Source organism: Chrysochloris asiatica, unplaced genomic scaffold (genome assembly GCF_000296735.1).
Source record: "Chrysochloris asiatica unplaced genomic scaffold, ChrAsi1.0 scaffold00046, whole genome shotgun sequence".
NCBI lineage: Eukaryota > Metazoa > Chordata > Mammalia > Afrosoricida > Chrysochloridae > Chrysochloris > Chrysochloris asiatica.
In genome coordinates, this window is record NW_006408564.1 from 19972576 (window position 1) to 19986705 (window position 14130).

The 14130-nt window shown below is 39.3% G+C and overlaps 1 protein-coding gene across 6 annotated transcripts in view; it reads right to left on the reverse strand.

The window, feature by feature from the left end:
• Positions 1–14130, reverse strand: part of MAGI1 (membrane associated guanylate kinase, WW and PDZ domain containing 1) — a 900270-nt gene that overhangs the window by 7602 nt on the left and 878538 nt on the right. For all 6 annotated transcript variants that reach the window (XM_006862111.1, XM_006862114.1, XM_006862112.1 and 3 more), the window contains 3 exons: positions 3009–3102; positions 2821–2881; positions 1866–2009 (listed from right to left, as the gene is read on the reverse strand). In XM_006862111.1, the coding sequence (XP_006862173.1) occupies positions 1866–2009; positions 2821–2881; positions 3009–3102 (299 nt within the window). The remainder of the gene's footprint in view (positions 1–1865; positions 2010–2820; positions 2882–3008; positions 3103–14130) is intronic.

A 14130-nucleotide genomic window follows, 5' to 3' on the forward strand; every position in this document is an offset into this window, starting at 1 on the left:
TTTCTCATGTTTGTTCTAAGAGAAACCAGCTGTGTGTTGCCCTATGGAAGCCCCAGATGAGGAAACAAGGGAGGGCTCCGAGCAACAGGCTGGGACGATCCTGCCAACTACCATGTGACGGATATTAGAAGTGTACCCTTTCCTACTCAAACCTTCGGATGTAACCCGAGCTGACAGACTGATTGCAGCACTGAGCCATTGTTCTAGGCACTAAAGATAAAGTGGTGTGCAAGATAGGCCAGATCCCTGCGCTCACAAAGCTTATATTCTAGATGGGAAAAGAGAAAAAACCCTGGCTTTGAAGTCAAAAACCTTGAATCTGAGGCCTCTTGTTGTTATTATGTGCCATTAAGTCAGTTCCGACTCATAGCGACCCTGTATAGGGTTCCCAAGGAACTGTTGGTGTGCTTGAACCGCCAACCACTTACTTACTAGCTAGGTGATTTTGCTCAAGTCTTTTAAAAGTCACTACCTCATTTATTATAATACATATGCTAACTGAGATGGAGAGATCAACTCTGACAATAAATAAAAACATCTGTTGTAAAGTACATAGAATGCATAGATTGTACATAGTATTGTGATAATGATACTGCCTTATATTAAAAACATAGTCAGGGATTACAGGGCCCGGCAAGCATCTCCCATGTGTTAGAAATTTTAAACAAAAGGAATTTACACTATTTTATGTCTTTCCTTGTATAGGTACAAATTATTTCAGGAAAGATATACAAGTAACTGATATATTGGTTCACCATGGAAATAATATTTTTACTATGTACCATTTTTTGCTATTTCATTGTTTAAAACTGTATTCATAGTCTACTTCCTCAATGGCATAAAAAACCCCACCAACATGAATTAAAAAGTTCAGAAGAAACTGAAAAAAAAATCAAGATTATACTTTAAAGCATTTGTATACTTAAGCTATTTACCCTTCTGGTCATTTCCTTCCCCTCTTGCCTCTCAGGCCCAATTTCATTTCCATTTTTCCTTTCCTGACCTGTGTTGATTTCACTGAATTGTTCTTTATGTTATATCACAATCTATATGATCTACCTATAATGAGCAGACGGTTTAAATTTTTCCTTAACTATGTAATCTGCCCACAAGACGGAAAAATTCATATAGAGCAACAGTGACAAGACATCTAAACAGAGCGAAGTGAACTTTGGGTATTTGTGTATTGAAAATCTGCAACTTTATCTACTATACAACCTAAATCATATACATGCTTCTGGGTCACTGGCCTTTTGCTAAGGCAGATGCTGTTACGATCGCTGGTGACCAGCTGGAGAATGAATGGAGCTCACCAGTCAGTATTTGTAGGATCATGTGGTTTTTGAGTGGTGTAAATGGGTTACATGCTTGGTTGTTAATCAAAAGGTTAGAGGTTCCACCCTGAGGAGCCTCAAAAGAAAGGTTTGAAGACCTATTTGCCAAAAAAATCAGCCAATGAACATCCTATGCAGCAGTTCTACTGACACCTATTACGCACATGGGGTTGTGCTGTGAGTCAAAATTCACTGGAATTTAAACTCAGGTTTAATTTGGGGTACACGGGAATTTTCATTAGTGATATGCATGCCTCCAACTAAGCACAGATACCTTGGATATGACCTTCAAAAATGCACATTTAAAAATGCGTTTAAGCCTTCATTCAATCCCAAGGAGGTGGAAGGGCTTTCCTAACTTTAGTAGGCATAACTAACTGCTTTAGTTGAGAAATGTACAGTAGGATGGGAACCATGCAGGATCTTGATCTGTAGAAAATGTAATTGTTTTGAACGCAGTGGCTCTAGCCATATATATCAAGAACTCACTGAAGATGATCTATTTATATCTGCTCCAGAGTCCTTACTTACCCTCATTTTCCCACACCTTTCTGCAGGACCATCCTCCGCTAAGCGCAGAACATAGAGGTCCATATTATATTCTCGGCCCCCTCGAAGACTAAAGCCAAATCCCTTGGCTCCTCTTTCCAGTTCCACAGTGTAAAAATCTTGCTCCTGTTTAAAGAAATTAAACGGCATCATGCTGGGAGAGGTTATATCCATACACACATTTTTGTAGCCTTCTCTACCCAAACAGTGTCTGTTATGCTGAGCTGGCAAAATGGCATCCCTCTCTAAGGGAATGAAGTTGGCATTTGGGGCAGGTCAGTTCTTCATGACATAATGCCTTTCCACACAAACTGAATATTCAGCCTCCCAGCCTGATAAATGCAGTGCTCACCAGTATAATAACCAACAACCAGATGTTACCTCCAGATGTCTGAGGAGGGGTTCCCTTCTTAGTTGAGAATCATGAATACAGTACTAATGGTTCTCAGAGAACCAGTAGTAAAGAAACCTATTTAACTGTACCATACACCATGGTTCCCAAGTTTGTTTTACATGTTATTCAGCCCCCATACATTAACATGAGGAGTGACAAGCATTGAGCTCTATGGGTCTCCTTGACATTCACAAGGAAAAGAAACATCTCATCAAAAAGACATTTTCTTGGCATAAACAGGCTTATGAATATTGCGAGGGACTTTGCTCTTTTTATGATCACCAATCCTTACATTTATAGTTTTTCTTTTTCCTAGAAAAGTGTATCTAGGAATATTTTCCAAAGGTTGTAACAGAAAATGTCATTTCCTAGACAACCACATGTGAGTACGTATTTGTCATATCACCTCATAAAAGATGACTTAATTTAATAGAGGGTGCTTTTCAAAAACAGATCTTGTTAAAAAAAAAAAAAAATTGCTGTGGAGAAACCTGAAAGGAAATGTGTTTAGTCAACAGAACCAAAAAGAGAAACAATGCTCACCTGTGTGGCCTGGGGAGATTTGAACTCAAATTGAGATTCCTGCTTTGGTTTGGTGGTGTTCCTGCCAACGTGAGAAGAAATATACAAAGTAAGCCATGGGGAAACTGAGAACAAAGCAACAACAATCATTGCCATGCCAGGAGCCACCTTCCCCCTTGTTACAAAATAACACCAGAGCCAGGCCTGACCTTGGGTCCTGGGTCCCTTGCTGAGAAGGGGTGTGTGTGGTGGTAATGGTGGCGATCTTCTCCGCATTGGTCAAGAGGGTAGCATTGGAGGACTCTGCAGGTGAGACAGAACATAAGGAAATGAAAGTCCTAGAGAAGATACCCACAGGAGGTATGCAGAAGCCTAGGTTGGAATGAACAGTCTGAAATCCCCAAAACTATTTCAAATGTTTCTGACTTGAGTTTTTAAACTATTAGGAATTTAAGCAAACATTTCAAACAAACAACCTTCTATGATGTGGACCATGGGTATTCCCATTAGCCTCCTCCCAACTAGACATGCCCATGAATGAAATAAAGAGTTTAACAAAGAAGATGCTTTTCTAAACCTGGTGTGGTGCTGTAGGATAAGCACTGGACCGACCACAAGGTCGGTTTGAACCACCAGGTGAGTAGTTCAAACTCACCAGTCGCTCCTTGGAAACCCCTGCAGGGTTGCTATGAGTCGAAACCGACTCAAGGGCACTTAACAACAACTACTAACTGTCACCAAGGTAGGTGTCTCTCACTCAACCCCTGACGCTTAAAAATGGCAACACCATGAAAACATGGCACATGAGAATTACCATCCAGGATTTTATAATCTGGTAATAAATGTCTTTGATAATATTTCCTGCAGTTTATCAGCACTATTGAGTAAGTCTATAAATATACAACAGGAAGTGTGCTAACATCTTGTTAACCATACAGACTACCCACTCCCTTCCCCATGGTTTTTAATGAAGTACAACTAAAAATGTGGCTTTCTTGGCAGATCTCATCTAGTATCACTCATGAAAGATTAACTTTAAAACTTGCATTAGTTAGAGCCAGTTTGTAAATATAAGTTGCATAAATCATACACCCACCCTTAATGTAATGAATATGATTATATTCTTATGTAAATTGGCTTTCTTCTCCACTAACCACATTCATAAGCAACTTCATTAATCTCTTGAAATGTGAAGACACAGAAGTTGAAAACACTCAAGTGCATGCCTACAGGCTGCACACCAACATGCAAAGATTAAAATTTAATCATTCATATAGCAATGGTTGTATGCTATTTTACTAATTGCTTCTCCATTAAGATCAAGGCAGGTAGCAACCAACTATATGCAAGCTGCACTTTTAATATTTATTTTTAGTTTGACTGTTTGGAACTTAGCATGAATTTCTTAATCAAGAAAACATGCAAGATGTTAGCTAGGTGCTCGAATGTTTGCTGAATACATATACTCATTCTATATGACAAGGTTTCTATTGTAAAATATGTTATGCCTGGAATGTATCTACCCCCACTACAGTCTGGGACAAAAGATAACCCTCAAATCACAACTTACGGTCGATCTTCCATTTTAATTTCCTAAGGATACTATTCAACTTGAATCTGGTTAATTAAAGCATGGGTTTTCATGAAAGCATGGATTTGAGATTCAGAACTAAGTTCAAACCCTCTTTGACTCCCTTGTCAACTATGCACCCTATTTTTCTTGCCTGATAAAAGGGGATGATGACGATGGAGCACTGGAGACTTTAGATCCAGAGAGGGAGAGCGACTGTGTGCTGAAGACCAGGGGGGTACAGGGGAAGGATTGCATGGAGGCGATTGTAACCACGATAGAATGAATGTAAAACTAATGTTCTCCCATGTAAACTATCACATATTTCACAATAAAACATTTAAGGAAAAAAAAAAAGGGGGGGATGATGACAACAATGGTCTCATGAATAGAAGCATCTGAGATGTTCTGGAGAGTACCTGACACAGAGCACGTGCTCAGTACACGTTTATTTCTTGTTACTGTTGTCCCTTGTTGAGTCAGCTCTGACTCATACTGACCCTCTGCACAACAAAACAAACTGCCCAGTCCTGCACCATCCTTACAATTATTGTTACGTTTGAGCCCACTGCTGCTGCCACTGTTCCAATCTATATCATTGGGGGTCTCCCTCATTTTTGCCAATCTTTCATTTTTCCAAGCACGATATTCTTTCTCTCGAGATTGGTCCCTCCTGGTAATATGTCTAAAGTACGAGAGATGAAGTTTCAACATCTTTGCTTCTAAGAAGCATTATTGCTATGGTTCTTCCAACATAGATTTGTTTGTTCTTTGGGCCATCCAGGGTCCATTCAATATTCTTCAACAACATCTTAATTCAAATGCATCCATTCTGCTACAGTCTTTCTTATTCACTGTTCAACTTTCACAAGCATATGAGGCAATTTAAAAATACCATGGCTCCAGTCAATCTGACATCTCTGCTGTTGTACACTTAAAAAAGGGCTTTTGCAGCAGATCTGCTTAATGCAATACGTCCTTTGATTTCTTGGCTGCTGCTTCCATGAGTGTTGATTAAAAAGCCAAGCAAAATGAAGTCTTTGACAACTTCAATCTTTTCTGCATTAATCATGATGTTACTTATTGGTGCAGTTGTGAGGATTTTCCTTATATTGAAGTACTGAAGGAAAGAATTCAAGCTTTGGGTTGCAATATTGAAGGAGTCCATCCATAACAAAGTCTTTAATCTTCATTAGTAATTATTTCAAGTCCTCGTCACTTTCACAAAACAAAGCTTTGTTGTATGCATATTAACAGGTTGTTAATGACTCTTTTTTAAATCCTGGTGTCATGTTCTTCTTCATATAATCTAGATTCTCAGATTATCGGCTCAGTTTACAGACTGAGTCAGTCTGGTGAAAGGACACAACCCCGAAGCAGACCTTTCTTGATTTCAAACCATTCAGTATCCCTTTGTTCTGTGCTGATGACATCCTCTTGGTCTATGTATGGGTCCCTCATGAGCACAATCAAGTGTTCTGGAATACCCATTCTATACAATGTTATCCATAGCTCGTCAGCCATACAATTACATGCATTTACACAGTTAACAAAGCACAAGTAAACATCTTTCTGTTATTCTCTGCTTTCAATCAAGATCCATCTGACACCAGCAATTATATCCCCAGGTCCATGTCCTCTTCTGATTCCAACTTGAACTCCATTGATTCCATTGGTTGAAAGAGTTCGATTTGTATTCTGTCAATTCCTCAAACCTTGTTTTACGCCAATGCCTTCAGTGTTACTTGAACTTCTTACACCTGTACCATCAGTTCTTGGTCATATGCTTCCTTTTCAAATGGTTGGACACTGACCAACTCTTTTTGGTAAACCGGCTCTGTGAATTCCTTTCATCATTTAAAAAAACAAAAATTAAATGCATCATTCAATCTGTTGCCCACAGAATCCTTTAACATTGCAACCCAAAGCTTGAATGTTTTCTTCAATTCTTTTATCTTAAGAAATACTGTGTTCTTCCCTTTTGGTTTTCTAACTCCAGGTCATTGCATATTTCATAATAATATTTGACTCTGTCTTCTTGAGCTGCTCTCTTAAATTTTCTGTTGAGCTCTTTTATGTCATCATTTCTTTCAGTCACTTTAACTTCTCTACACTCAAGAGCAAGCAAGAAAAAAAAATAACTTTTTTTGCAGTCTTTAGAAGACACTAATTTCTTCAAATCACTCTCAATCGAGGACAGTGAAATGGCAGAGCTAAGGTAAGATATACAAGCGATAGTTCATAAAGTTCACCCACTGTGTCTGTACCAAGGACACGTTGGCTGAACACTCTATCAATTGACTCCCTGGAACTTTCACAAACAAACATATTAGTTCTTTAACACATTTCACACTGCTCATTGTAACTGACTTTATAGAGACTCTCTGGGAAATCACAAGACTGTTTGGGCTATGGGGAAATCATAAAAAGAAAGCTTCCTGGTAATTAAAAGTGATTATAATTACTGCATTGTGCAGAGGTTCCCTTTAGAGTTCCTGTGTGCTGTTAGCAGAGTTTTCCAGACAGATCTGATCCCAGGCTCAAACAATTTATGTTTCTGCGGTTTTCATGACATGATGCGATGTAACAGATAATCACTTAAAACAGGTGGAAAAGGAATTCCTTTATGAATATTCCTCACATTTTCACTTGTTATTTTTATCATTTATATTTCTATGCATATTTTGGGGGTTGAAGCTTATTCAAACATTTTGACTGAGGTTTCACGTGCAAATCTCTATTAGTGCTCCATGAATGTTTTTTTCTTGCATTCTTTTTCCTTGGTTTATAATCTGTCACCATGTACTGATCATTTACAATGTACTAAGAAGTACAGTGAGTACATTATCAAATGCATTACCTCATTTATTTCCTACAACCCACTGATCTAGGTGCAATTATCACTCCCATTTTACAGATGGGGACAATGAGGCTTAGAAAACATGACATATCCAATGTATGTAACTTGTCCAAGGTCATTCAGGGAGCAAGTGGAGGAGGTAAGAATTAAACTCAGGATCTGTCTAACTGCATAACCTGTACAGTTAACTTTTCACCTTATGCTGTTTATACTAGGAGCTCTGGTGGCACAGTGGAATATGAGCTGAGTTGCTAACTGCAAGATAAGCAGTTCAAATCTACCAGCTGTTCCATGCGAGAAAGCTGAGGCTTTCTTCTTATAAAGATTTACAGCTTTGGAAACACTGTACTATACAGGGTTGCTATGAGTCAAAATCAACTCCACAGCACATCAACACCACTACCACCATAGTTTATATGGCAATTATGTGATAGTATCAAGAAAATCACACATAATTAGAACATTTCTTTAAAACAGGCAGTGCCTTTATTTTACTGCATAACCACCAACAGCTTTATTTAAGCAGTTGCAAAGATTAATTAAAACACAAAATTCCCTACTTTGATGTCTAGACTTCATGGGCCATTTTCAGAGCATCAAAATGATTTTTAGCACACCCTAGATTTCCAGGATGCTTTTATCATATCAATAAAATTGTGCTGATTTTAATTAATTTTTAAGTCTTCAGTTGGAATCAAATCAAATTTTTAACTGCTGAGATGCTCTCTAGCTTTTTCAAAAATAGAGACGAACGAAGCCCAGGATTAGAAATTTATAGCCTTATCCCAAAGCAAAATGTGCCCAATATAATACACAAAACTGTAGGAGCAGGACCTGAAATAAAGTAAGTGCCAGTTCCAATGCCCTCTCACAGCAGTATTAGTAAGGGGTTTTGATGTATTTGACTTTTAAAACTTGAAGACAGAACTATGGTGGAGTTTTAGTATAATTCTAGATACTCTATGTACTTTTCTAAAACCATGTCCATCCCTAGTTTCATGCTTCCAGAAGAAATGAAAGGATATGACTACATTTTCCTTGCAATCATGTGTCAAAAAAAAGCATAGATTAGCTTTCAAGGGGCTGTCACGGTGCTGGTAGAAAGCAGGGCACTGACTACTTCCAACAGTGGCTTCTACCTCGGGTTTCAACTTATCTCCATGACAGGCTGTTAGAATTCTAATGTCCTTTCTGTGTCAATAACTTTAGCTCCTTTATGGAATCCACATTGTAAAACCAAGCCAATCAACAAACGATACAATCGTTCCTTTCATAAATGTTTCATTGCATAAACACATATGTAATAAATATTTGAAGGAAGCGTTTGAAAATTTGAATCCCATGTATATTTTAAAACTTTTGGGACATTTTTAAAATGCACATGGTTGTAACCCTGTTTCATGTGACTGAGTATAAGCTAGCAATCATTACTGCAGAGCTTCCTATTGAAAGTTTGAAACTTTTACTATCTATGCATTAGCCAAGAAATGAGTAATACTTGTGCTGCCAAGCCTTACTTCTTATGTAAGAAAATATCTGTATCACAGTGACCTGCAGTACAAATTTAATATTAATAAAAATAAAGTGTTTTTAAGTTCCTAAATCTTTTTATTACCTTGAACTTGATTCAACTGGATGGTTCTTCAAAAGCCTGGCTTAGTCAGGGCTGACCCTGTCTGATCAGATACTCACTTATACCCAGTCTTCACAGGGCATTTCCACATAGTGCAATGGTAAGAGGCATGTTGTTGTTAAGTGCTGTTGAGTCAATTCTGACCCATAGCAACCCTGTACAGGGCGTCCGAGGAGCAACTGGTGAGCTGGAACTGCCAACCTTGAGGTTCAAACTGACTTTGCAGTCCACAGCATTAACTCACAGCGCCAGAGGCATATAGGGTATGAAGTATCAGTTTTCGAGTTCAAGTATATTCATCAGTTATTCTCTAGACTTTCTTTTACCTGCTTTCATACGTTTTCTATACTTAGCCTGTGTCTCACAGGAAACAAACTAACCCTAGTCCCAAAAAGAGACAGTGAAAGTGGAGATGGGCAAGAATCCCCTGTCTCAGGTCCATAAGGCAGGCCTCCTGGTAGAAAGAACAAGGTGACTCACAACAAGGCAAGAAAATCAGGCAAAATCACCAATGGAAAAAAGTAGTTTCAGAGTGGGTTCTAAGAACTACCCAAATGAAACTGCACCTTCCTAAAGCACCTCCCAAGATGTTCAAGAACAGTAACCATGGGCAAGATGGTTTCCAAAGTCACTCCGAGTTATAAACATGTACCTCCTTAGGAGTGCACACAGTTTTAGGCCAGTGCACAAGTTAAATGTTAGAGTGAAAGATCTGAGGCCAAAGGTTTCTTAACACTTTTACCACACAAACTCCCATGTCCAAACACCTTTCACAGGGAAGAAGGTGAGCCACACCAGTTTTCTCTTCATCAAACCGTCACGATCAGGCTCTGCCCTCTTAAGTGTTTGCAAAATCCTGCGGGACCACTCTGGGCCACTCCAGAAGTCTATCTCCCTGCCTCAACTCTGATTTCCAAGACAGAATTTTCTGTGTAGTATATATGCTTAAAGGAGCTCTGGTAGCATAGTGGTTACGAATCAAGCTGCTAATCTCACGGTCAGCAGTTCAAAACTACCAGCTGTTCCACAGGAGAAAGATGAGGCTTTTGTTTCCATAAAGCCTCAGAAACCCTGTACAGGGTTGCTATGAGTCGGAACCGACTCCACGGTACATAACAACAATACATGCTTAAGGCACTAACTGCTAACAGAAAGACTGATGGTTTGAGTTCACTCAAATACACCTCAGAAGAGCTGTCTAACAATTCACTTCCCCAAACTCCCTCACTGGAAACTCTATGGAATACAATTCTACTGTAACACACAGGGGTTGCCATGACTCAGAGTCTACTCCATGTAAGGGAGGTGAACGCCCCCCATTCACTTACTACCAGATGCAACTCCCTGCACCTGACCTCTGAAACTTACCAAGTAATTGGTGAAAAGATTTATTGTCATAGCAACCAGTTCCCGAAATTCTGGGAATTAAATCACATTCTTAGTAGACTAGGTATCGCTATTACAAAATATCAATGTTTAACTACTGTACCAACTTTATAGGTTTACGTTCTTCTGAGCAATGTAAAAACAAAACACCCCCCACACACACCCAAGACCTTCTTGCTATTGAGTTGATTCTGACTCACAACAAAACAAAAGGGCAGAGGAGAACATTCCTGCAGGGTTTCTTACATGGCAATCTTCACAGAATCAGACTGCCACATCTTTCTCATGTGTAGTAGCTAGTGGGTTTGAACTGCTGACCTTTCGGTGACTAAGCACTGAACCCACTGTGCCACCAGGGGGGTCTTTCTGACCAAAGCCATGTCTATCTGAATTTTACATTTTTTAAACATGAAAATGTTTGGTGTTGGTATTATTCATCTAATCTCTCTATTTTTTATTTTTATTTTTTTATTAAATGTTTTATTGTGAATTATGTGATAGTTTACATGGGAGCACATTAGTTTTACATTCATTCTAGCGTATACAGTATCATTGCCATGGTTACAATCCCCTACATGCAATCATTCCCCCGTGCCCCACAGGTCTTCAGCCTACAGTCACTCTCCCTCTCTGGATCTAAAGTCTCCAGCTGCTCCATCGCTCCACGTCATCATCTCTGGCTCCATTTCAGGCATCACTGCTTCTCTGGGTAAGGTCCTGCTCTCTGCTCTTCTCCCTCGATGGTCCTAGGGACCTCCGCTCCTAGACTGCAAAGTTAATCATTCCCCTTCTTGCTACAAAACGTCTACCTTTATATTTCCGACCCTCATAATCAATCCTGATAACAATTATTCACTATTGTATCACAAGAGACCTATCCCCATCTCTTTTTATCAGCCCTGCCCAGACAGATTGAATACTACTCACTGGAGATTCTACCTTCCTCCATGCCCTCTGGATCTAGATTCCCTCTTGAAAGCTTTTAAGCCAGTCACTTCTTGCCTTTGAAGCACCCCCATTTTGGGTAGCCAATATCCAAGTTGCCCATACCTGTCTTCACTGTGTATGGAGGGAGTGGGAATGATTCTTGCTGTAAAGATTTGTTCCCTCTTTTGAGCTACTGCATCCATAAGTGTAGGTCAAGTTCATCAAATTGTATCAGATTACTCTTTTTTTCCTCTTCTTTCTTCTTCTAGTTGAACTCTGATCATCCAGTCATTGAAGCCAGGTCAAGTGGGTATTATCTGCAAGTGAGGGTGTTCTTGTGCATATGCTGTCTCTTCTTATCAGCTGGACGGGATGCTTCACTCTCCACTCTAGTTCTCTGTGGCTATGTCACTGACTCTGTCTTGCCACACTGCTGGCCAACCCAAATCTTGCCACACTGCTGGCCAACCAGGTCTCCAACAGGGTTCACAGGAGTCTATTGAACGTTGTAGGGCTTAGCTCACAGCTTCATTGCTGTTTTTTCCTCACTTTCCCTTATCGGTGACGAACTCGGGTCACCAATCAGAGCGTGTATTCCCACTGAGTCTTAGTCTTGGAAGGAGGTTTGCTCTGAGGGTACCCGACCACTTGCCTTGATGTCTCCTGGGTGAGCAACTTGCTTGTTCTTGTAATAGTCAGTCAGACTGCCATTATTGTTTTGTATTTTTCCTGTTGATCTTTCTTTCAAGAGTATCTTCTGTTCTTCTAGCCACTACAGGCTGGTCTGCTTGTCCTTTTAACTGGAAATTGCCCTCCTTTGAAGATTCTGGATGCTGTTCAGGATTCCACTTATAGTCTTATGTAATGCAGAGGCTCCACAGGAAACCTCCTTCACTGGGCATTTTGCAGACCCACTTTAGGTATTCCAATCAGTTATAGGCAGAAGATGGACTTGCAATGTTTCTATGGTGATATTTCTGGCTATTCCTTTCTCTCCCCCTCAAGTGTCTATTTATAATGGTATGCTAGGGAAACCAAGATTCATAACACTGCCAAGCATCTTAACATTATTTCCCCCTTTTCCCCATTCTAACCATGTCTCAATCCCTGTATCCCAGAGCCCTGTTGTTTCACTTGACCCACTTTGCCACTGGGGTGGGGGGGGTTGGGGGGGAAGTCTTTCTGACCTAAGCCATGCATGATATGTCTATCTGAATTTTACTTTTTAAAGAGTATATAAATTAACATAATTATATCTTCTAATTAGGATAAGCATTAGATTGCTAACCTCAAGGTTGAAAGCTCAAACCCACCAGTCACTCCTCAGAAACCTTATACAGAGTCATTATGAGTTAGAATCGATTCAAAGGCACTGGATAACAACATCATCATTTGAAAATCAAACATGATATTCCTTGGTGTTTAGATATTCAAAAAGTTATCTTCCACTGTACTTTATTCAATTAAAGCAACTCCTATTATGAGACTAGGGAGACCTGGTAGAGTGGATTACAAACGGGACTTCTAACTGCAAGGTCAGCAGTTTGCATCAACTCCCCAGTCCATGGCACAAAGATGAGGCTTTCTGTTCCCATAAAGCTTTGCAACCTTGGAAACCCTGCACAGGGCCACAATGAGTCGGAACCGACTTCACAGCACACAACCACTACCACCATCATTATGAGCACTATGGTTGGTGTAAATTGCTCCATTTTATTTTTTCTTGATTTCAAGCTCTGAGTTTTTCCTACAAGGAATACTTTTCTTCCTTTCTTAATTTTTGGTATCTGGATTTCCACATTCATAATGACCAACAGATTTTGATACTTTTATATTACAGGTCCAGTGAGCAACAGCCCTGTGTTCAGTTGTTTTGGATTAGCCTTTGGAAGTTTCTCCATTACTTGTGAATGTATGTGTCTAAATTTATAAATGAGATTTGGCTCTCTTGACCACTTCTCATTTTATTTTCTGGCTTTCTTTATCTTTTCCATTAGAAACCTATGTTCTATCATCTTATGATCACTCTCATAAATTGTTTGGGCTTTTCAGACTGGAGAATTGGTGGAACGGACTCCAGACCAGATGGCAAATTACTAACCATGCTTTTGATGCAGAGTGAAGTAGACCATCATTCAAGGGGCTATTTTTTCCTTCACGTTTGGTATGGGGTATTTTTGGCACACAGAATGTTTCTGTTTTTGGAACCAACCATTTTCAAATATTTATTTTCTGGTTTGGGGTTTACATTTTCCCAGAAAGGCCGAGATAACACTATTCAAATTTTAAACTATAAGGCCCACTTTCCAACAATAAGCATGTAAATATTCATTTGGTAAATTACTTTCAAATAAAATATCTGATTTCCTATTCTACAGATCTATGGCATAGAACTTTTATCTTGCCATCTCCATATACCATAGTATCCTCTAAAAAAAACCTACTCACTGTATTTCAGAAGTCAAGTATTTTATGTTATAGTATGAATAGAAAAAAGAAAGAAAAATTAAAACATTTTGGGACAAGTATCAATTTCTTTCCAAGGAAAAAAATCTACTTAGTATGAAGTCAATTAATTTTCTGCAGCATCTACAGTTATTGGCATTAGTGGATCAACATCATTTTTATTAGAAATGAGTTAGAAAATGAGTCATGATAATTTATGCCACATAATTCTTTATATTGTGGGAGACTGTGCTGGCAATGCAGGTAGTTTAGAAACATCTCTAGCCTTGCCAACCCACTAGATGCCAGTAGATTGTCAAATGTTCCAGGGAAACAAAAATCACCCCCAGGAGCACAGGGCAAGGATTAGACACAGGATAGTTTGGGTGCTAGGGAGCGGGCAATATACAAGTAGGGAGAGGGGAATGGAAGAACAAAGCAGATGGGAGAACAATTAGACAGGTCTCAATGGGCTAAGTGAGACAGAGGTAAATAATGATATATGCACAA